At 50.0% G+C, this 21,476-nt stretch overlaps 1 protein-coding gene across 4 annotated transcripts; it reads right to left on the reverse strand.

Moving 5' to 3' along the window:
* Window positions 1–2,836: 2,836 nt before the first annotated feature.
* LOC123156654 (uncharacterized) lies at window positions 2,837–11,416 on the reverse strand. Of its 4 annotated transcripts, none has more exons than XM_044574807.1 (14): window positions 11,135–11,416; window positions 7,747–8,298; window positions 7,390–7,517; window positions 7,078–7,151; window positions 6,833–6,900; window positions 6,464–6,586; window positions 5,862–6,299; window positions 5,389–5,456; window positions 5,235–5,289; window positions 4,692–5,144; window positions 4,424–4,552; window positions 4,183–4,331; window positions 3,687–3,764; window positions 2,837–3,124 (listed from the first exon to the last, which is right to left on the reverse strand). In XM_044574807.1, exons 2-14 carry the CDS (start codon window positions 8,227–8,229, stop codon window positions 3,043–3,045), a joined length of 2,328 nt encoding a protein of 775 aa, XP_044430742.1. In that variant the 5' UTR covers window positions 8,230–8,298; window positions 11,135–11,416; the 3' UTR covers window positions 2,837–3,042. The 4 variants fall into 4 exon arrangements, with proteins under 4 accessions (XP_044430742.1, XP_044430741.1, XP_044430739.1 ...); XM_044574806.1 differs by lacking the exon at window positions 11,135–11,416 and adding an exon at window positions 8,546–10,078; XM_044574804.1 differs by lacking the exon at window positions 11,135–11,416 and adding an exon at window positions 8,518–10,078.
* Window positions 11,417–21,476: the final 10,060 nt, after the last annotated feature.

Genomic DNA, 21,476 nt, shown 5'->3' on the forward strand with positions numbered 1-21,476 from the left:
GGGCGAGGTGGTGGTGGCGCGGCGGGGAGAACAGCGCGTCGAGGTGGCCGTACAGGCTGCGTGGCGGGGACGCAGGCTCCTCCTTCACGCGCCGTCCGATCTGGATGTCGCAGTGGTGCGGGGGCTAGGCTGGCTCCTCCTTCACGCGGCGTCCTATCTGGACGCAGCAGTGGTGCGGGTGCTAGGCTGGCTCCTCCTTCACGCGGCGTCCAATCTGGACGCCGAGGTTGTGCCGGGGCGAGGCCGGCTCCTCCTTCACCTGCAGGAGCATGGACGCCAGCTCGGGCTTGACGCGGTAGCGTGGCGGTGAAGGGGGTTCCTCCTTCACGCGCGCCGGCGATGATGGCAACGACCCCATGTAACGGAGCGGCCGCTCCGTCATTCTTTCGATCTTATGGATGAAATATTCGTCCGTCAGAGTGGGCTCCTTGAGGAGGCGGCTGCGGTGGCTCCTGTGACAGCGCCTGGTCCTCCTCATCACCGGAGGAGATGACGATCTCCTCCATGGTGGAGGAGGAGGCCGATGTGGACGTTGACGGGCCCGGAGAGCGTCTATGGCGGCGCCAAGAACCGTCGGAGGAGGAGCTTCCGCCTACTCCGCCTGCCGACGCGAAGCACGACGACTTCGGCATCGCCGGAGCTTGGGTCAAAGACGGGGAGGGAGGGGCTCGGGCATGAAGACGGAGGGGGAAGGGGGCCGGTGGTCGGGGAGGGGGTGCGGCTCTTTGCATCGCCGACGCATGGTTTAAATAGCCACGACGAGGCCTAGGTGAAGGGGAGGTCCACTTCAATGCGACACAGCGGCCGGAGTTGGTTTCTCGGGAACCTACATCCTCATTGAAGCGGCGGCTGCTGAGTGTCCGTGTCGGCCAGCGCCGCCCTCAGCCCCTCAGTCCCTCTGTTCACGTCGCGACATCAATGCCAGCCTCCGCGTGCTTTGGGCCGGCATGAATGTGGCGCCCGCATCGGAAGAAAAGCGCGAGAGGGGTGGGTAGGGTTTTTTGGTGGGCCTGGGCGGTTACAAGCGGGCTTGGGATCGATTAGGACTCCCTCAAACTTCCTCCATGTTCATCTTCAGAGTGCGGGAGAAAACGCGTCCAAACCGTCCCGTAGATCGATACAGGCACACGTTGGATGGCTTTCATGGTCCGAACAGAATGGTTCAAACACGTTGCGAAAGGTTCGCAAGTCCACCTTAAAAGACACTCTAAGAGCGTCTCCAATCGTAGCCCCCAAATCGTGTCCGACGCTGCCCTGTCCGGAGACGATTTTGGGAGAGCCGGACAACTTGCTGGCTATCGGGAGTGTCCCCCCCCCCCCAGCGACACCCCCAAATTGCTGACTACTTTTTTTGGCATTTTCGGGAACAGGGAAATTTTGCTTTGCTCTCGCGATTGATCAAGACGCTTTAGATTCTGTGCGCTCGCAGCTCCATAAGCTTGAGACGATGAGTTGGGGCCGCGAAGAGGATCGCGGGGTTTCCCGTCGTCACGGACCTCCATAAGCTGGCGACCTGGGCGACACAGTTCTGCATGCACGAGGCCGACACAGATCTGATGCCCAACGCCGACAGGCTAGTCGAGTTTGGCGAGCTGCACACTGCCGAAGAATGCCACGGCCAGGATGAACTGATGCCCAGGACAAGTCGCCCGATGCGCTGGTTCACCACACCTGCCGCAGAGGGCCATCCTTCACGGGGGACGATGACAAGCTCCGCGACCGGACCCTCCCAGGACACACAGTGAGGTGCTCGGGGACGCGGACGAGACCATCGTTGTAGGCGCGTCTAACAGGAAGGTGACGTGGTGTCGTTGCTGGAAGCAGTCACCGGCGGAGTCGTGAACATGGCAAGGTGGCAGACGGGAGCGAGATGGAGGCACGTGCTCGGCAAGTTTGGACCTCAGGCCAAGTGCCCGGCTTCTGGGCCGTGCCACCTGCCCTTGTGCGGTCCCTCTTCGAGTCCAAGTGGTCCAGGTCTTCGTCCTGATGAAAAACAATTCTAGAAAAAATCCTAGGTCCTTTTGAGTTCGCGAAGGTCCCTGAAAGTTAAAAATACACAAAACAAGATTTTCCTCTTCTGCAGAGTTATAACCCAAATATAGGGGATCATGTGGAAAATCCCCGAAATCTATGTAGAACATGGATATAATCATAAATAAGATGCAAATATGTTGGAATATAACACAATAAACTTAAAGTTTAGGGATGCATTTTACATGCATCACTGCTTGCTTCACGAAACAGCTAACGGGGAAGGCGCTCGACGAAGGCCATGAGCAGCACTCGTTCATCTCTCGTCGGGAGTGGCGTTACCTCTTCCCGAACACCCTCCACGTGCAACGGACGGAGGGGAGCAACAACCCCTCCACCTCTAGCTTCTCCAACACAGCCTGTGACACTGATGAGCCACAACACTGGACAACGGAGGATGCCATTTCCAAGCACACCACGAAGACGTACACACTGGACGCAAGTGTAACATCCCAAAGTAGGACACGAAAGGGGGTAGATTTAGGATCTGTACACTTGCATGTCATGCATTTGAAATGTGGGTAAATTTCAAACTTTTGTTTTGAGATAACAAAGTGATTGAGATTTGAACTTGGTGATGAGTTAGAGCTAGGTCATCATAAGTTTTGAAGTAAATTTCAACATGATCTTTGTTCAAATCCAAAATTTGGGCTTTCAAATTTGAACAATAACACAAGTGAGTCTTTGACTCATAAACACTTACACAAGATAGATGGTTCTAAAACAAACATGAACCATACACATATATTTGAATTCAAAATTGAGGTTTGAATTATTCAAACTTGAGTTCAAATGAGAAAATTCATAATAAATATAATAAAATTCAGAAAAAATATAATAAAAATATCACAATGCTCACAAAAGTATCCTTATCCACAACAGTATTTTTACAAGATTAATTACAGGAGGAAATATCAATTCCCCAAATACATAAATACATTATCCCAATCTCCGTGATGGCCTCCGTTGCCTTGCCCCCCAGGGAGGTTGTTCCTAGTTAGCTCCCGTTATTCATCCACTTGCATTGCTTGTATTTGCAATTGGCAAATTAACTTGCATGATTGCTATCCTTGTCTTAAATGCGATAGCGAGCCTATGAAATTAGGTTAGATAATCAGAGGTTAGCATTGTGAAATTGGAAAGAATCATAACTATATAATAAGAGAGAAAAAACAAACCGAGCAAGAACAGTAGAGTTGGGCATTATAGTTTATGAGAAACCATTTTGTGCCTCTCAACGTTAGAATCAAAATTGGCATAATTCTTTTAGCTAGACTAGTAATAACTTCAGAACAAAATATAGAAGCATTTGTCAGTTTGCTGTCTTTATTTGCACACCCACAATGTTTCGGATTGTCCAAGTTTTCATGTATAATACTTTGTCCATTTTTATAGGTGGCATTAGCATTTGAAACATTCAAGCATCCACCATTTACATTCAACGTTTCATTATAGAGCTTTCTTTACAAAATTTCTGAAAATAATAATTCTAGCGTCAATTGCTTCTTTTTTTCTCATTCTTTGGTCAATCTGTACTTTCTACAAATCCCAGAGCAATTTGCGGGATATCCTTTAGTTATATAGAGAAGCCACACCCAACATGTATTTTACATAAATGAAAATGCTAATACAAAAAAAAAGAACTTGAGAAGTACCTGGGTCGGCCATTTGTGTCTTGGACAAATACCAAATCACGACACTTGCTGTTGGTAATGTGAACCATTTTCTCAAGCCTATATAATTAGGAGAGCAGCGTTAGTTGTATGTGTTGCTTTGAGGAACAAATAAAAGACCTTCCATGTCACTGGATTAAATTATGCAATGCCTGGCCAAACCTTACATGCAACCCCAGGAACAAACCAGAAATCAAGTAATGCAGACAATGCTAATTTTTTTAATAAAAAAACACTGCTTGTGGACCAACTACTGGTACCAACTCACCGGAACAGCTAGTTGTGCCAAGATATGAGATGACTCCATTGTAGTCATGGTGGTTTGGGTAATCTTTATAGGTTGTAATAACATGAATGCAGTCTTCAAAAATTTAAAAAGATTGTTGGTCAAAAATAGTATGTTTGAATCATGGAATACATGCATATCTTAAAAAGGGATGGACAGAGCTAGTATATTGAGCAGAAGCATTATAGTTACCTGTAGGTACTGGCATCCCACAAACATACAGTCCCATCATCTAACATTGTAACCAGTATTGGAAGCTTTGGGTGGCAAGCAACCCAGGTCATTTTGCGCCCACTCACGCTAAGAGTGTGAACAACTTCTTGTGTCTTCAAATCCCATATCTGATTTTCAGACAAATTATGAGGCTTATATATGCACACAACTATTATCATTCCTGTTATGAAAACAATCATCAATGCTTAATGTTCTTCACCTCAGAGTTGTGTGAGTCAAATCTCAAAGTAACCATCAAGTGCTGATGACCGCGAGTGAAGAAATAATCAGCCATGACGAATGGCCCCTTCAGTGTGGTTTCAAGACTGGAAGTTTTGATGTTCCAGACCTATAAATCTCATGCAGAGAAGACATCTTTTAACATTAAATATACAAATAACAACCAAAATAACTGAATTAGTCAATTATTCACTAACTACAACACGCACACGTACGAAGACTTAGGGAAGGAAGAGGCGATAACAAACCTTTACTCTGTCCTCATCGGTAACACAAGCAAAAGTGTTGGTGTCCCTTGGATTAAACTTGACACTGTGCACACCATCATAATATGTATTCTCAGGTTTCACGTCGAAATTTTGAACTTTCCAGTTCTCACTCCAGTCCCAAAGCTTGATATTTCTACTAAAAGCAGACGATGAAAGAAGGTATGGCTTTGCTGGGTGTGCAGCCAGAGAGTTCACAGATTTCTTATCATAAGCTCTGATTTTCTTGACCTCCTGCAGCTTAGTGTTGGTGGAATCATAGACATAGATGTATCCGCGACCATCCCCCACTACCAACCGTTTCCCTTCGGCGGTAAATTTGACTGAAAAAACCGAATGTTGGACAGACCTCTCTTTGATGAGTTGAAAAAAGGCAGGTCGCTGCCATGCACCCTTGTCTGGCACCTCATTGACCTGCAACTTCATCACAGTTTCCTGCCACACAATCAGCAGATTAAGTTTCACCAACTTAATTTTCACTGCATTAGCAACCACACGCTGGCTATAAAGTAGCAGTAATGATACCTGCTTCTGGTAGTCCCAAATGGAAAAATCCCCTCCCTCATGACCCGTCACAATCCTATGATGCATATTATGGTGCAAATAAGAGGAAATATTGGAATAACTAATATAAGAGTTGCGTCACTGGATGGGCTATAATTCTATAAATATGACTCACCATGGCTTAGTGGGGTGCGCATCAATGGATGTCACCAGGGTCATTCTCTTTATTGATCTTGATATGATCTGGTAAAACAAGTTAATATAATGCAAATTGTTAAGAGAATTAACCACTGCAGGAAATTAAATGATCAATCTACTACATTCTACTCCCTCCGTTCCTAAATATAAGTCTTTTAAGACATTGCAAATGGACTACAACATACGGATGTATGTAGACATATTTTAGAGTGTAGGTTCACTCATTTTGCTTTGTATGTAGTCACTTGTTGGAATCTCTAAAAAGACTTATATTTGGGAACGGAGGGAGTACAAAACGTTAAAAAAATATCTAAGGCCCATCGATTGAAGAGTGCTGTTTTGACTGGAACACAGGGATTTTGGAAGGAACATGGAATATATATCCCAAGTCTTAATAGGATACATACGGGCATGGGTAGCTTGAATCATGCATGTCAACATTATAATCACCTGGCAGCTTGCGAGATCACAAGTGATAGGTGTCAGCATTGCCCGATACACCTCTGCCTTAAGCTTCTTAACATGCTCCATAAAGCCACTGTCCATTTTCAGCTTGCCAGAAATGGATGACTCCAATTTTCCGTAGTCTTGCTTCGACTCTACGATAATCATGAGCACCTCAAACTTGACCGTGTCTTTGGGAGGTTGTGCATGCATATTCATTGTCGCATACACAACCAAAGTCGAATGGGGCTTCATTATCTCTGGTTTTGTAAATTGCCCATTTATTGGTTTAATCCAGATGCAAACGTAACGGTTTGTCCTGTTGGTTAGGGTCACTGGGCATCCAGATCCAGTAGTTTCCTTGTTTTTTGGCTCCTTGGGGAAGAGAAGCCGCTGCGGGTAGACCTCAAGAAGCTTGCTAGTCTCAGAGGAACAGGTGTCTATCTGCAAGCAACAGCCACAAATAATCAACTCACAAATGGTACCTTGACGTGCCATGTATAACAATTGGCGTGGTGTCCCTCTGTTTCAAACAACTTAGATTTCACTATCGACTTCAGTATGCTGCAATTTCTCTGGAATGCATGTTTGGATGCAACAAAAGGTACCTTATATCCGCCTGTCTCTCCGGGTTCCTTGGATATGCTGATTATTTTCTGCGGATGGAATGGTGCTGCAGAAACTCCCACTGACTGTGCCTTGTCCACCGACTTGGAGATAGAGCTCCTTGCCTACATAACAAATGAAGATCACCAATTCTCATCACAGAAAAAAAGGAAAGAATGAAGATCATCAAGACACAATGTAACATCTCAAAAAAACAAACAACTTTTCTGCTTGACAAGAAATTACTGTTATAGAAGTTCAGCTTAATTACTTATATAGCTCAGTTATTATAGCTTGAGGCATCCTTTTATATGAAATCGGGTTGCCCAACTATGACAATGATTTAAATGAAACTTAAGCATTTGAAATACCTTATTGATAATACCAGTACTAGAGCCTTGTCCAACCACCCTGGCCGCTGAAGCGGACTCATCTAAGCCTGCCAGAAGAACAATAAATACATGTCACAGTTTAGATTACACCTGTGATATCTGTAAGAGCACATATGTGTACTAGTGGTACTGTAAAAGACCCTTTTTAAGTTTGATTTCATACATTCTTATTAAACAGCATGATGCAAGTAATGGTCGGGGTAACATGGAAGATGCGGCGTTACCATCTGGTAAGGAAGTATCTGGCACCACCGTGCTACCCCCTAGTTTCTTGTTTTTCTGAATCTTCCCTTTCGGCCTGCAAGTTTCGTGCAACAAAATCAAATGCTTTACCAACAAGTAAAGGTATAGGAGGTTAACTCATCGACATTTATAACCAACAAAATTCGTAAAATAGATAAAAGAGGCATGTTTGGATAATGCATAGAGCAGGCCAAGTAACTGAGCATACTAATCCACAAGATAGATAAAAGGGACATATACATTTGGATAGCTCTATGGCAGGCTAATTGAGCGGACTTGTGCAGGTACCTTACCTGGCAACATCTGTTTCCTTTGCCTCCCCTTTGTTTTTGTTTTGGGAACTAGCTACAGCTGTTTTCTTTGTCTCCCTTTTGTCTTTAATTTTAGAACTTATCTGGTTGTCCTTCACCAATTTTTCCACCTGAAATAGGAAAGAAAATTAAACAAATTCATATACAGTATTACAACTGATAAGCTTACATAAAACAATGTGGTATTTATCTAGAGCACTGATTTGTATTTAACAACAAAACAAATAGATTTTGGTATCATCCTGCATAATCAGTGAGGCACTAGCTAGGCCTAGTGTGACATGCATACATACATACATAAAGATGTTGTGCTGTGTCAAGGTAAAGCAACGACGATACCTCTTGTGGCAAATCAGCAAGAATCTGCAGAATCTTGGTCAACAGCAAGTTGTTCAAGGCACCGTCGGCGCGGAGCTGAGCCACAATTTCCTTAAGCTCGGCCAGCTCCGAGTTGTTCAAGGCACCGTTGGCAAGCAGTAGGGCGTTCATGTTGAGCAGCACATCGAGGCAGACCCCGCCCAGCTTCTCGGCGATGTCGGTGGCGTTGAAAGCACGGCGCAGGACCCCCTTGCGCTTGCACTCGGCGACAAACTCGGACGCGCGCTGCAGGGCCTTCTCTAGGCCCTTGGCCGTGTCCCTCATCAAGTGGTCCTCCATGATCTTGGGCGAACCCTGCAGGTTCTTGGCGATGGCCCTCAGGATGAGCAGGAGGTTGTCGATCTTGCGGCACTCCTCCACGTTGTGTTTGGCCTTGTCCAGCGCACCCTTGATCTTGAACCCAAACCCCAGGAACTCCTTAAAGAGGCTGAACGGATCGGCCATCTCTTCCTCCGCACGAGTGCAACCGATTGATCGATCGGCCGGTCTACAAAATCACCGTGGAAATTCCCCCTTTGCAGAGAGACAAACAGAGGAGACGGATAAGGTTGTTAGGATAAGCAAAATAAGAGGGGTTAATCGATCCCTGCAAACCCTGATAATCCTAATTTTGCAAAATTCCCAGTCGGAGAAGAAATCCCCAAATCCTAAACCCTAGCGTGTTGAATCCCAAGACCCATTTTGTGCAGTGCACTTTATTAGTAATAAAAAGATAAAGAAGAGGTTGAGTACCTCAGCTGACGACGCTGCGCACCCCTACCGTCGCTGTTCCGACGAAGAGGAGAGGACGCGCGCGAACGAGGCGCTGCCGGCGCCGGAGTGTCCGATCGATACACAAGGGAAGGGAAGGGAAGGGAAGGGAAGAGAGCAAGTGGGAGTGGAAGTGGGGTTAAGGAAGCAAATTGGGATTCCATCACAAATACGCGTAGAAATGGATCATTCCAATCGCTGACTCGTCGTGTGTACACCATGACTTTGCGTTCCAGCTTTCCAGGTCGTCTTCCCACGCACGCTTCTTACAAGCTGTCTGCTCGAACTGGCCCACGGCCCAGATGCCATAACAATGTCAGCCCACTAAGGACCACATTCCTTACACTCCCAGCCCACGCACTCTTCTTACAAGCTGTCTTCTCTATATTTTCATTGTTTTCCTTTTCTGTTTTTTTTTCAAGTTTTATTTTCATCTTTTTTAGTTTTTCTGTTCTTTTTTTCCCTTTCCTTCGCTTTTCATTTTTGAAATTTTATAAATATATAGAAATATTCAAAAAAATTGCATTTAAAAAATGTTCCAAGTTTAAAAAATTGTTCGCATTTTGAAAAATATGTTCAAACTTTTCACCAAAATGTTCTAAAAAATTGTTCATGCATTCGAAAAATGTTTGCATTTCCAAAGTTGTTTTCAGAAAGATTCTCCATTCTAAACTTTTTGCGAAGCTTATTGAGAAATATAATATGGATGGGAATGTGAGAGGGCATATTCCGAGGAAGGTGAATGCCTCTTCAAAGCTCAAAGCTTTCAAGTGTGAATTAAGTAAAGTTCCCTGGCCAGTTTGATCAGTTTACGATCAACTAAAGTTCTCTTAAAAAATGGACACTTGCAGAGATAACGGCAAATTAAAGGTTGTCCAGGAAGAGGAGAGAATTATGAAGCAAGCCAAGGATGAAGCTTTTCACGTCGATTCTTCCAAGAGGAAGAACAACTGGAAAGGTCCTCAGAAGCCTGAGGAAGAAACCATTCAAGCCTCACCACCAGACTCCTCCGGGTGCAAAAGGCGCAAAGTCAGCCACATGAACTTCTTTCGCTTCCCCTGGGGTGTTGTGTTTCCATTACGATGAAGACACTAATGGGAAAGGGCTTATAGGTGATCACATATTAGCGGCGGGCAGGGCAGGGCACCCACAACAGTTACTTTGGAAAAGTTAGCTATGGCGGGTGCCATGGTGCGTCCGCCACAAGTTGTGCAGAAGCAGTTGCGGGTGCTTTTGGATGCCCGCCACACATACGGTCCCTTCGTAATTTTTTTTGTATAACTCACCTGTGGCGGGCGAGCACGAGCACCCGCCACAGATACGTGCTTTTGCAGTGGCGGGCTGGCTCTACTGACCATCCTAAGTTGACCTTTCACGAGGGCCACTATTGACAGCATATTGCGGTGGCGGGTAGTTAAGCACGCCCGTCACAGGTAGCCCCCTCCACTATCGAAGTTGCAGTTATCCCCCGGCTGTCTCCATCCAAAACAACCCTACCCTCTCCCAAAAATGCAAATTTCAAGTCTCTCCACCGCTCTCGCCCACAACCCCGTTCCTCGTCACCACCGCGCCCCTCCTCCACCCCCGTGCCACGCTTGCCGCCACGGCTGTTCTCCTATGCCGCGTCCGCGCGCTCTCGTCATCACCGCCTCTCCTCTGCAGTGCCCCCCGGCCGAACCCTAGGTCGGACCCTCCTCTGGTGGGGCCCTCTTCTGCCGCGGCCTCCTTGTCGTCGGGACTCCTCCACCGCTGCCCCTAGTCGCCGGGCCTCTCCTCCCAGCCACCTACACGCAATGGTTGCCTCTGCCAGCAGCCGGGGCAAGGTGTGCGCACTTGCCGCCATCACCGTGTCATGCCATCCCATGACCAGATCAAGGCTGCGCCTATTCATCAGCTAACTAACTAACATATGAAATCAGCTTGACTAAGTCATGTACAAGGTCATGTCCTGGCCGTTTATTTTGCTATCTGAAGAAAATAACAGCAGCAGCAGTGTTTAGCTAACATAATAACAGCAGCAATGTTTTCCCCTCTATAGCGCAACACGATCTGGAAATTGTCAACGGAGGACGAGCTCCAGGGAGCTCGTATTTTGAAAAAAAAAGTTCAAAAGTCATTTTTAAAAGTTTCAAAAAAATGGAAAAAAGTTCCAAGGAAACTTATATGATTTTCGCACGCACGTGTGAAAAAATCATTTGATTTTCTTGTGATTGGTAGGCTGTACGAAAAAGAAAATTTCCGGCCCAACAACAAAAAAAATCGGCCCATTTTAGAAATATATTATTGTTTTTTTTGTACACCACGTGTGAAAGTATATGGTTAAGAATTTTTGCACATACGCAATACACATGTGTGAGAGTGTATATAAAAATTTTCAAACTATTTTTAACAGTGGAAATTCGTATTTTGAAAACCAGCTCCGTGGAGCTCGGCCTCCAAAAGGCCTAACTGAACACGATCGAGTTAGGTGAGCATCAAGAAAAGGAAAGGAAAAGGAAAGCATGTTCAGTCTTGGGGTTTTTCTTTTCTTTTTGTAGGAGCTATAGTAGTAGAGGGATATGAATTATAGAAGGAGAGAAACGAAGTGTCACCTACTCACCTTGGGTAGTTGGGTTGGATAAAAAAGGACAACCCTCTCCTCCTCCTCAATAATGCCACTTACAGGATCCAGCATCTTGTTGTTGCGGGGACTCGCTGCACTTGGGCAGGGACCGTCCTGCAGGCTTTGCAGACGAAGGCGGGGCTCGGCCACGAGCCGGCCGCCGAGATCCAGGAAGGAGCCCAAGTGCAGCGGCGGCAGTCATGTCGATGTATGAAGTTGCACGGGGTGATAGCAGACCAGCCCCACTGTTGTGAGGCACATGGCGGAGCTCATCTTCATCGTGCGCGAAGAAGCAGATGCGGCGGGCGCAAGCAGCTCCCTCCTTGCAGAGCCTGGTGCGGTACTGTGTCGGGTGCAGCCAGCTCTCGAACACGCCATGGGAGAACTCACAGTTATCGCGGAAGGAGGGCACCCGTGAGCGCGGCCTGGGCGGCGAGCGCGGCCGCGGGAGAGCGCGGCCTGCGAGCGCGCGGCTGCGGAGAAGACAGGCAGCTGTTCACCGGCTACCCCGTCGTGGGGTTCCAGGTGAGGATGCAGACGTCGGGCTCCTGCGCGGATGAGACGGCGTCGGAGACGGAGGGGAGGACGGAGACGGCGCCGGTGAAGCTGTGGCTCCTCTGCTCAGCCGGCTCGCGCTCGCGCTCATGCTGCTCTGCTCGAGCTCGGCGGCGAGGCCGGGCCAGCCGTGGCCTGGGGCGGGCGCGGCCTGGGCACGGCTTGGGGGTGGACACGGCTGAAAACTTTTTCACCCCCAGGCCAAAAATTCCGCCGGCAGCCCTCCAAGCGGCGGAAAAAATGCCTCCTCGGGGGCTCAACGGCTGAAGATGCTCTAACGAGTTGAGCTCGCAGCGGTGCGCTTTGTTAGCTCGTGAACACGCCGCGCTCGTCCATGGTCAGGTCGTAGCCCCGCAGCAGGGCGCGCAAGGCGTAGAGATCGGCGGAGGTGCGTGCTCTGAAGCTGACGCCATGTAGAGAACCACCTCCGGCTGCAGCTCCTCCTTGCCAGGCAGCCGGTCATACATGCCCGGTGGCCTCATCCGAAGTAGAGTGTGGCTAGTAGCGTTGTGGCGAGAGGAGAGCGGAAGCAGATGGAGACTCTGTGTATCTATTCTATCCTCGTCTTGTGGTTCATCTCCGTGCGTTGTCACATCACATGCATCGCACTGGCTGTGCCTCTACTGTCGTGCTCGTGCCTGCCTCCTTTTTTTTTTTGTTAATTCCTCGGACGCTAAGCGCTTTTGTCGATTGCCTCGGTGCTCACGCTGATTTGTCTTGTTAATTACCTTGGCCTCTCCTACTCACACTGCATAGGAGTAGTTCCAAACACTGGAATCTGATTAGACAAGATTATTGGATTCTTATCTGCTCTTCATTTGAAAGAGTTGTACTTTTTAATTATTTCATTTAAAAGAGTTATACTTACGCCCTGTTCGTTCGGAGTCCCTTCACTCCGCAGCTCCGCTCCAGGACTGACGGAGCTGCAGTTAAAAAGCACAGAGCTGCAGTCCCTTCACCCTGCAGCTTCTCGTATGTTTAGGAGTCAGCGGGTTGCCGAAAGGACCCTTAGAGCAGCTTCAATGGGCGATTCATTTTGTTCAATTGGGTTATCTGGACATAAAACTCAGTTCAACGAGGCAACCCAAATGAACACAGCGTCCGCCTACTATCCATTTGGTGTCCGCTTGTTAGACTGTATTTACATGTGTATATTGTAACGTTGTATACCACCTCATTATATATATGTGTGATAGGCCATCCCTAGAGGGTTGTGCCGGTTCCCCCCAAAGCCTATTGTCTTACACCGCTCAAACCCATTTTGGGCTCAAATCTGGAAAACTTTTAGTCAAAAGCTGACACAAAGCGGACTTTCTTTGTGCCCTCTTCACCCCCCTCAGTCCGGCTGCATGTGCCAGCTGGCCCACTTGCCATCCACCCATCTATCCCATCCCGTCTCTCTCCTCCTTTCTCTTCCTGGCCCACCACGACCACCCACCCACCCAGCCGGAACACGAGGCAGCCACAGCCAACGAGGAAGGGCCAGCACACGGGCCGGCTCCGGCGGCCACCAGTGGCGCGGCTGTGCTCCCGCCGCCGCCGACCTCCAGCAGCGTGGCGGCGCGCCCTCCAACGGCCCTGCCGGAGTTCGGGTGGGTCGTGGAGGCCAGCGACGCAGTGGCGCGGATCCAGCGGCAACGTCGTGGTTGTCCCGACGAGGAGGTCGTCCACCAGGTGAGCCAGGAGTTTTCTTCTTGCTCGCGTCCGACGCGCCGCTGGCCGTATGTGGTCTTGTTTCTGATTGATCGCCGACGGGTGCGCGTGCGTGGGACAGGCACTGCTGGAGCACGACCCTGAGCAGAAAAGGCAAGCAAGGTGAGACGTACATGCGCGTACAGGAGCTCCTTAACATGAAGCTGCGCACCGAGCCTGTTGACATGAAGCTGCTCCAGCTCTGCGTGCGCGTGGTCGGGGCGTGCGTTCAAGCCAAGTCTTCGCGTTGGAGCTCGCCACGCCCAGCCCCGCCATGCTGGCGCGGCCGGCCTACCATCCCCGCTCGCGCGCCTCAGCGTTGGAGCTCTCCGCGCCCGGCCGCCATGCCTGCCGCGCTCGCCCTGCCTTGTCTCACACACCCGCCATGCTGCCCTGCTCGCGCGTGTCCGCGTTGGAGCTCGCGCGCCCGATCGCCTCCACTCTGTAGCTCGACCGCCGGCTTCGCCTCGCGCTCGGCCGGAGCTGCTCGAGCAGGTGGTCGCGCCCGCCGGGCACGGAGGCGTCCCTAGTACGAGCTCGCGTCCCATTGGGCACACATGCCGACCCAAATGAAAGAGCGGATGCGAACAAGCGGACAGGTGATCCAAACAGATAAAAAATAGATAAAATTGATGTCCATTTGGGTCACCCGTTGAAGTTGCTCTTAGTCTTCAGTATTATATTGATAATTATAATATGCGTACGTGCCTTGATTATTACTGAAGACACGTACTTTCGAGGAGACTCTTGCGAGTGAACTTCGACAGAGTCCTGCCTTAGAGCATCTCCAGCCGTTGGCCCCCCAGGAGACGCCTAAAATCACTGCCCGAGGGCGAGCCGGCGCAAAAACGGGCCTGGGGGCGAGTTGGCCCCCAGTCGCCGGCCCTAGGCGCGTCAAATTGTTTAAAAAAAAAGAAAAAATTCGACGAGTTTGTTTAAAACACGGCTAAATTCATCCAAACTTCAGCGAGTTCATACATATTTAAAATATTTCACACAAAAGAAAAAAACGCTACTAGGCCCGCCGCCGCCTCGCCGCCCGCCGCCTCGCCGCCCGCGGCCCTTGAAGCTCTACATGCCGAGGCGGTTGTAAAACTGCGTGTAGTCGCCGCCGTCGTCGTTGTCGTCGTCATCGCCTCCTCCACGGCCGCCGTCCCTGCTGCACCCCTCCCCAGGTTGGCGCGGCAGGTTGGACGGTCCGGGGGCGTCCTCGTCCTCGTCGCTGTCGAGGATCACCACGCCGTGCTCGTCCTTGCGCCCATGCCTGCGGGCGGCTATCTCCTCCAGGGCTCGGCGCTGCCGGACCATCTGTCGCGTAGGTAGTCGTCCCGCGCCCACTTTAGGGCCTCCTCGTCGGAGAAGCCACGCCGAGCTATGGCCTCGTACTCCGCAGGGAGGCCGGGCTCCGGCTTCGTCCTGACGAGGACGAGGCGTCCAGAGGCGGGGAAGGGGTCGGCGGTGCGGATGCCGGAGCTGCGGGTGCGCTGGCTGACCGGCGTGTCCTGGGGCTCCGGCTTGATGGGGAGGGGGAGGCAAGGGGAGCCGGTCAAGCGGCCGGACGAGGAAGAGGATGCCCCCTGCCTCGGCGTCCAGGAGCTTCCACGCCGGCGAGAGAAGGACGGTGGAGCGGGGTACTCCAGCCTGGGCGTGTTGTCGCCCTCGATGTACTCGAGGACGGACTCCAGCGTGCGGCCGGGCACGCCCCACCATCAGCGGCGGCCTTCGGAGTTGAGCCTCCCGGAGGGCACGGCACCATTGGGGGCCTCGAGCTGCTTGGCGTGGCGGCGACGGAAGTACGGCTCCCATACCGGGCTGTCGGGAACGTACAGTGACCCTTCCCTCGCAGCCTGCGGCAGAGAGGAGCGGATGCGCGCGATCTCCGCGCGCCGCGCCGCCCTGATGGGCGGTGGTGGCACCGGGACCCCGCCGGCGCTGATCCTCCACGCCCCGGGCACCTGCTTGTCCGGCGGGACCGGGTACTCGGCCTCAAAGAGGAGTCGAGCTTTGTCCTCGTGAAGGTGGCGGCGGCCGAAGCCGTTCGCGGCCGCGCCGTCGCCTGGGAAACGCTCGGCCATGGCTATGGAGACGGCGAGGGGAGAGGGAGGACCGGGGAAGGAGCGGCGATGCATTGTCTGTGCATTCACCGGCGCGCTGGGGGCGTCTTATATAATCGGAGGCGTCGCGCGTACGCGTGGCCTCCGTGCGTACGCGTGGCCTCCGTGCGTACGCGTGGCGGCCAAGGGACGCGCGTCGTGCGGTCTTCACTGCGCCGCTCGTGAGGCATCAATGGAGGAGGCTGACCGGCGCGGCAGCGCGGGGCAGCTTTGGCATTGATTTGCCGCGGGAACCGAGGCGATGAGGACGACGATGTGGCGAGAAGAGCCGAGTCGCTGCCAAGGAGGGCCCGTCGGTTTTCACGCCAAAAACGTTTCGGCCGGCGCCCCCAAGCGCCCCCCAGCGCGCCGGGTTCGGTCTGGGTCCACCGGCGCCAAACTCGGTCCGAGCTGGCGAAAAATGATCCTTTGGGGGTGTGACTGAGCCGTTTTTTCGGCGCCGGCGCGAAAAAATCGTCTGGAAAGGCCGTTCTGGGGGCGCGGCTGGAGATGCTCTTAGGCGCACTCACCCTGGGGGATGCACATGGAGCACCTAGGACAAAATGACGTCAGCGCTCCCATATGTATGCTTTTCTCTCACCACATCAAGTGACATGCACATGAGGAAAAAAAAAACAATGGAGTTCATCACGATACTACCTCTCTCTCCTTCTCTCTAGACCGGCCCTTGCACTCTCTGGCAGTATCTTGGCGGAATGGTTTCTCGAAATTGATCTTGGAAGTGAAACCCATGATCTGGAGTTCAAAGTTTGGATCCGGCACCGGCAGCATGCATCTGTGTTTTGCCCTCTCGTTCTCTTCCTTTAGGCATTTCTTTTGAATAGCCTCTCTCTCTCACCCTTCACGTGTTGTCAAGGGCGATGGTTCATGTTGTTGATTTCTTGTAGCGTTCTTCTCATCACTTGTTTGATGCCATATCTCTCGTTTTATTTTTGTCAATAATTTGAACATGTGCATGCTCCATGTCTTGACTACCTATATATTGGCACTGTATTATTACAAATGACGGGTGTATTAAGTATTGGCGCAGATAATCCATGCCCATATGGTGGTGACCGGCGTCGGCGCGCCAGGTCTGCTCCGTGGTGGACATGGGCGTGTGTGCATGGTGCACGGGTGTGCGTGCGTGTATGTGCACCCGACGCGAAAGTGTACGCCCAGTCGATTGGTGCAAGTAGCGGGGAGGTGTGCCTGACGATCTGTTGCAGCCTGGCCGCGCTGATCGCGTCAGAGCGCGACGTGGGGCATGTGGATCATGCACGCACGTAGAGGAGTGGTGAAGCGCGGCGGCATGTGGGCGCCCTCGCGTATAAGACTCCACCCCGTGTACTGTTGGCCGGTATGGGTGTTCAGTTTGAGCTGAAGCAAAATTGCCGTTCGGCGGCCGTCGGTCCCCGATGTGCAGGAAAAGCCATCTAGATTTTTACGTAGCAGACGGAGCAACTTGAGGCACGGCAGAGCTTCCCCTGTATGCGCAGGAATAAATAGCATAAAACTATTACTTTACAGGCTAGGGTTCCAAAAAACTGTGAAATATTTTTTCGCTGATAACTACCAAGTCAGGGGTTGGTTGTTTCAAAAAACCCAAAATGCTCGTCACTAGCAGTTTAAACCGTATTCTGATGGGTCAGACCCACTCGTAAACATTCTGTTTGTTTGACTGTTTTTTTTGACCGTTATCTTACATATGGGACCCACATGTCAGATCCTTCTTCTTCCTCTTATCTTTTTCTTCTCTCCCATCCCCTCCCGACCAAGGCCCGATCTCCACCACCTCCGCCACCCCGCCACACGCCAAGCCAGGGCTGACTCCCGGAAGGAGCGCCGCGCAAAGAGCAGCCGGCACCTAAGAGCACGGGCCGCCACCAACCACGCGCCATGGCCAGGGGGCAGGGACTTCGGCCGCCGCGCCCAGGGGCATGGGCTGCCGCCAGCCGAGCGCCATGGCCAGGGGCTCGGGCCGCCGCGCCCTGGAAAGAGGGAGAGGACGCGCGGAGGGGAGATCATGGCGGCTGCAGGCGCAGCTCGCCGGCAGGTGGAGGCGGCAGCCGGCATGCACGCGGGGAGGGAGCTCTGCAGCGGAGCGCACTGGCGGGCGACGGAGGACGAGAGGGAGCTGTGCGGCGGCGCTGGAAGGGAGCTCCGCGACTATGCGCACCGGACGCCGCGACGGGAGGGAGCTCCGCGGCGAGCACAGCGGCGGGTGCGCTCCTGTGGGATCTTGAGCACGGGAGGAACCCGATGGCTTTTTTCAATTTGTTTGGAGGACATGATTGCTTTTTTAAGTTTGCAGGGACACTGACATATGGGCCCTAGATGTCATTTAACGGTCAAACAAACAGTCAAACAATCAGTTTTTCTACATGCAGGCCCCAACTGTCATAATCACGATCAATAATAAAGCACTGGACAGTTAGAGTTTTTTGAAACAGTCATCCCCTGACTTGGTAGTTATCAGCGAAAAATAAAATTCGGTAGTTTTTTGAAGCCCTAGCCTGTAAAGTACTTCCTCCGTTCCTAAATATAAGTTTTTTTTAGAGATTTCACTACAAACTACATACGGATGTATGTAGACATATTTTAGAATGTAGATTCGCCCATTTTGTTCCGTATGTAGTTCATAGTGGATTCTCTAAAAGGACTTATATTTAAAAACGGAGGGAGTAGTCTATTTACTGGATGCCCAACTCAGTGAGTCACCACTTCTACACAGTGGTGCATAGGTGTTCCAGGATTCTGAATGCACCTTGTCCGATAACGTGCTTGTCCAGTTGAGTTGCAGACTTGCAGTCAGCTTCAGGCTGCACAGTTCGCTCAAGGCAGCAATAATGCACTGCTCAGCTGATGAGGGGAATGAAAGACGCAACTTATTGAGACCAGCTAAAATGATAACCAAGGGAGGCAGGCCGAACATGTTGCCCCCTTGCATCTTGAGTGACCTAAGAATAAGATAGCGGGATTTGCCGGTTTCCACGGAGAAATTCAGCAAGTCTTGAGACTGCTCGCCACTGAGATTGAGTGATATTGCATGTGTTGTCTGAAAGATATGAAGCGTTACAACTCCATCGAGGGAGCCGCGCGGTAGTTTATATTGATGCGTGACCGAAGCCTGGCTTGACGTACAAGGTTATGACAGAAGGAGTTTGGGTAGAATACAAGAGAAGGAAGGAGGTTGAGATTACAACTCTATATTCTAACACCCTCCCTTAATCTCAACTAACCTAAGTTAAGATTATCCTTGAATTCTTCAAATGGTCTTGCTGGTAGTGCTTTTGTAAAACCGTCAGCCACTTGATCCTTAGAAGGAATAAATCGAATCTCAAGTTTCCTTGCCGCAACCCTTTCTCGTACAAAGTGAAAATCAATTTCTATGTGCTTTGTCCTGGCATGAAACACTGGATTTGCAGACAGATATGTTGCTCCCAAATTATCACACCATAAACATGAGATATGATTCTTCTTGATTTCCAATTCCTTAAGAAGTGATTCAACCCAAATGATCTCAGCAGTTGCATTAGCCAAAGACTTGTATTCAGCTTCTGTACTTGAGCGTGACACAGTAGCTTGCTTTCTAGCACTCCAGGAGATAAGATTAGATCCAGAGAACACTGCAAAACCTCCAGTTGATCTTCTGTCATCACTACATCCTGCCCAGTCAGCATCAGAGAATGCACTCACAAGAGAAGAATTAGACCGTTTGAAATGAAGTCCTATTCCCATAGTATGTTTCACATATCTCACAATCCTCTTGACAGCTGACCAATGTGCAGAAGTAGGTGCATGAAGATATTGACAAACCTTGTTGACAGCAAATGAGATATCTGGACGTGTGAGAGTTAAATATTGTAGTGCTCCCACAGTACTCCTATACCTTGTACTCTCCTCCTCTTGAAGTGGCTCACCCTCATATGCTGAGAGACTTTCTGAGGAGGATAAAGGTGTAGACATTGGCTTGCAATTTTTCATCCCCATGCGAGACAGAAGCTCAAGAATATATTTTTCCTGATTTAACACAATACCATCTTGAGTTTTCTTGACTTCAATACCTAAGAAGAAATGCAAATCACCTAGGTCCTTCAAGGCAAACTCTGAACTCAAATCATGCAAAAGAGCATTAGTAGCATTTTGTGAAGAACTTGCAACTATGATATCATCAACATATATAAGCACAAAAATGACTACTCCTGCCTTGTTATAAATAAACAAGGATGTATCAGCCTTGGAAGCAACAAAGCCAAGATATTTTAACTGTGAGCTCAATCTGGAATACCATGCTCTGGGTGCTTGCTTTAGACCATAGAGTGCTTTATCAAGCTTGCAGACATACTGTGGCAATTTCTTACTCTTATACCCAGGTGGTTGTCTCATAAACACTTCCTCTTCCAGAACACCGTGCAGAAACGCATTCTGTACATCTAGCTGCCTTAAACTCCATCCTCTGGATACAGCAATGGCTAACACAAGTCTGATAGTTGCAGCTTTCACAACGGGACTAAAGGTGTCCTCATAGTCAATGCCATAACGTTGCTTAAAGCCCTTTGCAACTAGACATGCCTTATATCTGTCAATGGAGCCATCTGCCTTCTTCTTAATTCTATACACCCATTTGCAATCAATAATATTTTTACCTCTCTGATTTGGTACAAGATGCCAAGTCTTATTCCTCATGAGCGCAGAATACTCCTCATCCATTGCCTTTTTCCATTTAGGATCATCAAGTGCATTCTTCAACGATGTTGGTTCTCCTGAAATACACAACATTCCATATGATATAGTTCCATCTTTCCTAATTTTAGGATTCCGTATACCTTTCTGTAGCCGGGTCATAACACGTGAAGAAACCTCTCGCTGCACCGCTGGTATACTTGCCACAGAAGATCCAGGAGAATCTGCTGATGCAGTGGACTGATTTGTCGTCATATGCGCAGGGGATCCTGTGGCTTCTGGTGTGGCTGCCCCTCCTGCAGGCACTGGCGCAGAGGATCCGCCACCCGACCACGACTGGAGGCGCGCGTGATGCGGAGAGGATCTGGTCCCGCCGCTAGTCCCGTCTGACGCTGGCGCGCGGGGCGAGGGGGATTCGGCCCCGCTGCTGGTCCCGCCTGAAGCTGACGCGGCAGCACGGGAGTGGCCCGCCCTGGATCCAGGACTGGAGCCATCAGGGGCTTGATCCGAGGCGGATGCGGTCGCGTGATCCGAGATCTGCGCGCGTGCAGGGGTGGCAGGCGCCGCCAGATCTTCTTCGTCATCTGTGCCAGCTTCGTCTCCTTCCTCAGCATGAAATATAGGATCAAAACCAGCCATATTTTCGAGATCTTGGTCATTTTGAGCACCGTTTTCTCCAGGGACCTGCACAGGCATAAGAGAAAGACTAGTACCAGCAGGAATATCATCATATTGGTTAGCACAATTGTTGTCGCCCCCATGATCAAAAGACCGAAGATGTGAAGGAAGAAGAAGAATTTCTTTGCGGAGAAGTGCACCAGCATTAGGATGAAGGGATGCAAAGGGAAACACGGACTCATCAAATACAACATCTCTGGATATATACACCCGACCAGTAGGAACATCAAGGCACTTAACCCCTTTATGCATGGGACTATAGCCTAAAAAGACACATCGTTTTGAGCGGAAAGCGAGTTTGCGTGTGTTGTAAGGCCTAAGATTGGGCCAACAGGCACAACCAAAAATACGAAGAGATGTATAGTTGGGTGTGACACCAAGAAGTCGTGTAATGGGTGTTTCAAATTTGATAACTTTACTTGGAAGCAAGTTGATGAGATATGTAGCAGTTAAGAATGCTTCATCCCAAAATTTAAGCGGCATGGAAGCATTTGCTAACAAGGCAAGCCCCATATCAACTATGTGACGGTGCTTTCTTTCAGCGGATCCATTTTGTTGGTGAGCATGAGGACAAGATACATGGTGTGATATGCCAAGCTTTTGAAAGAAAGAATTTAGTTTTTCATACTCACCAC

This window comes from Triticum aestivum, chromosome 7B (genome assembly GCF_018294505.1).
Source record: "Triticum aestivum cultivar Chinese Spring chromosome 7B, IWGSC CS RefSeq v2.1, whole genome shotgun sequence".
Lineage (NCBI taxonomy): Eukaryota > Viridiplantae > Streptophyta > Magnoliopsida > Poales > Poaceae > Triticum > Triticum aestivum.

Excerpts from the sequence above, each read along its gene's own strand:
- LOC123156654 (XM_044574807.1), bottom strand. The coding sequence starts at position 8,229 with ATGGCCGATCCGTTCAGCCTCTTTAAGGAGTTCCTGGGGTTTGGGTTC. Across the intron at positions 7,152-7,389 it reads AAGGAAACAGATGTTGCCAG|GCCGAAAGGGAAGATTCAGA; the intron begins GTAAGGTACCTG and ends CGAAACTTGCAG. Across the intron at positions 4,332-4,423 it reads TTGACTCACACAACTCTGAG|ATATGGGATTTGAAGACACA; the intron begins GTGAAGAACATT and ends TCTGAAAATCAG.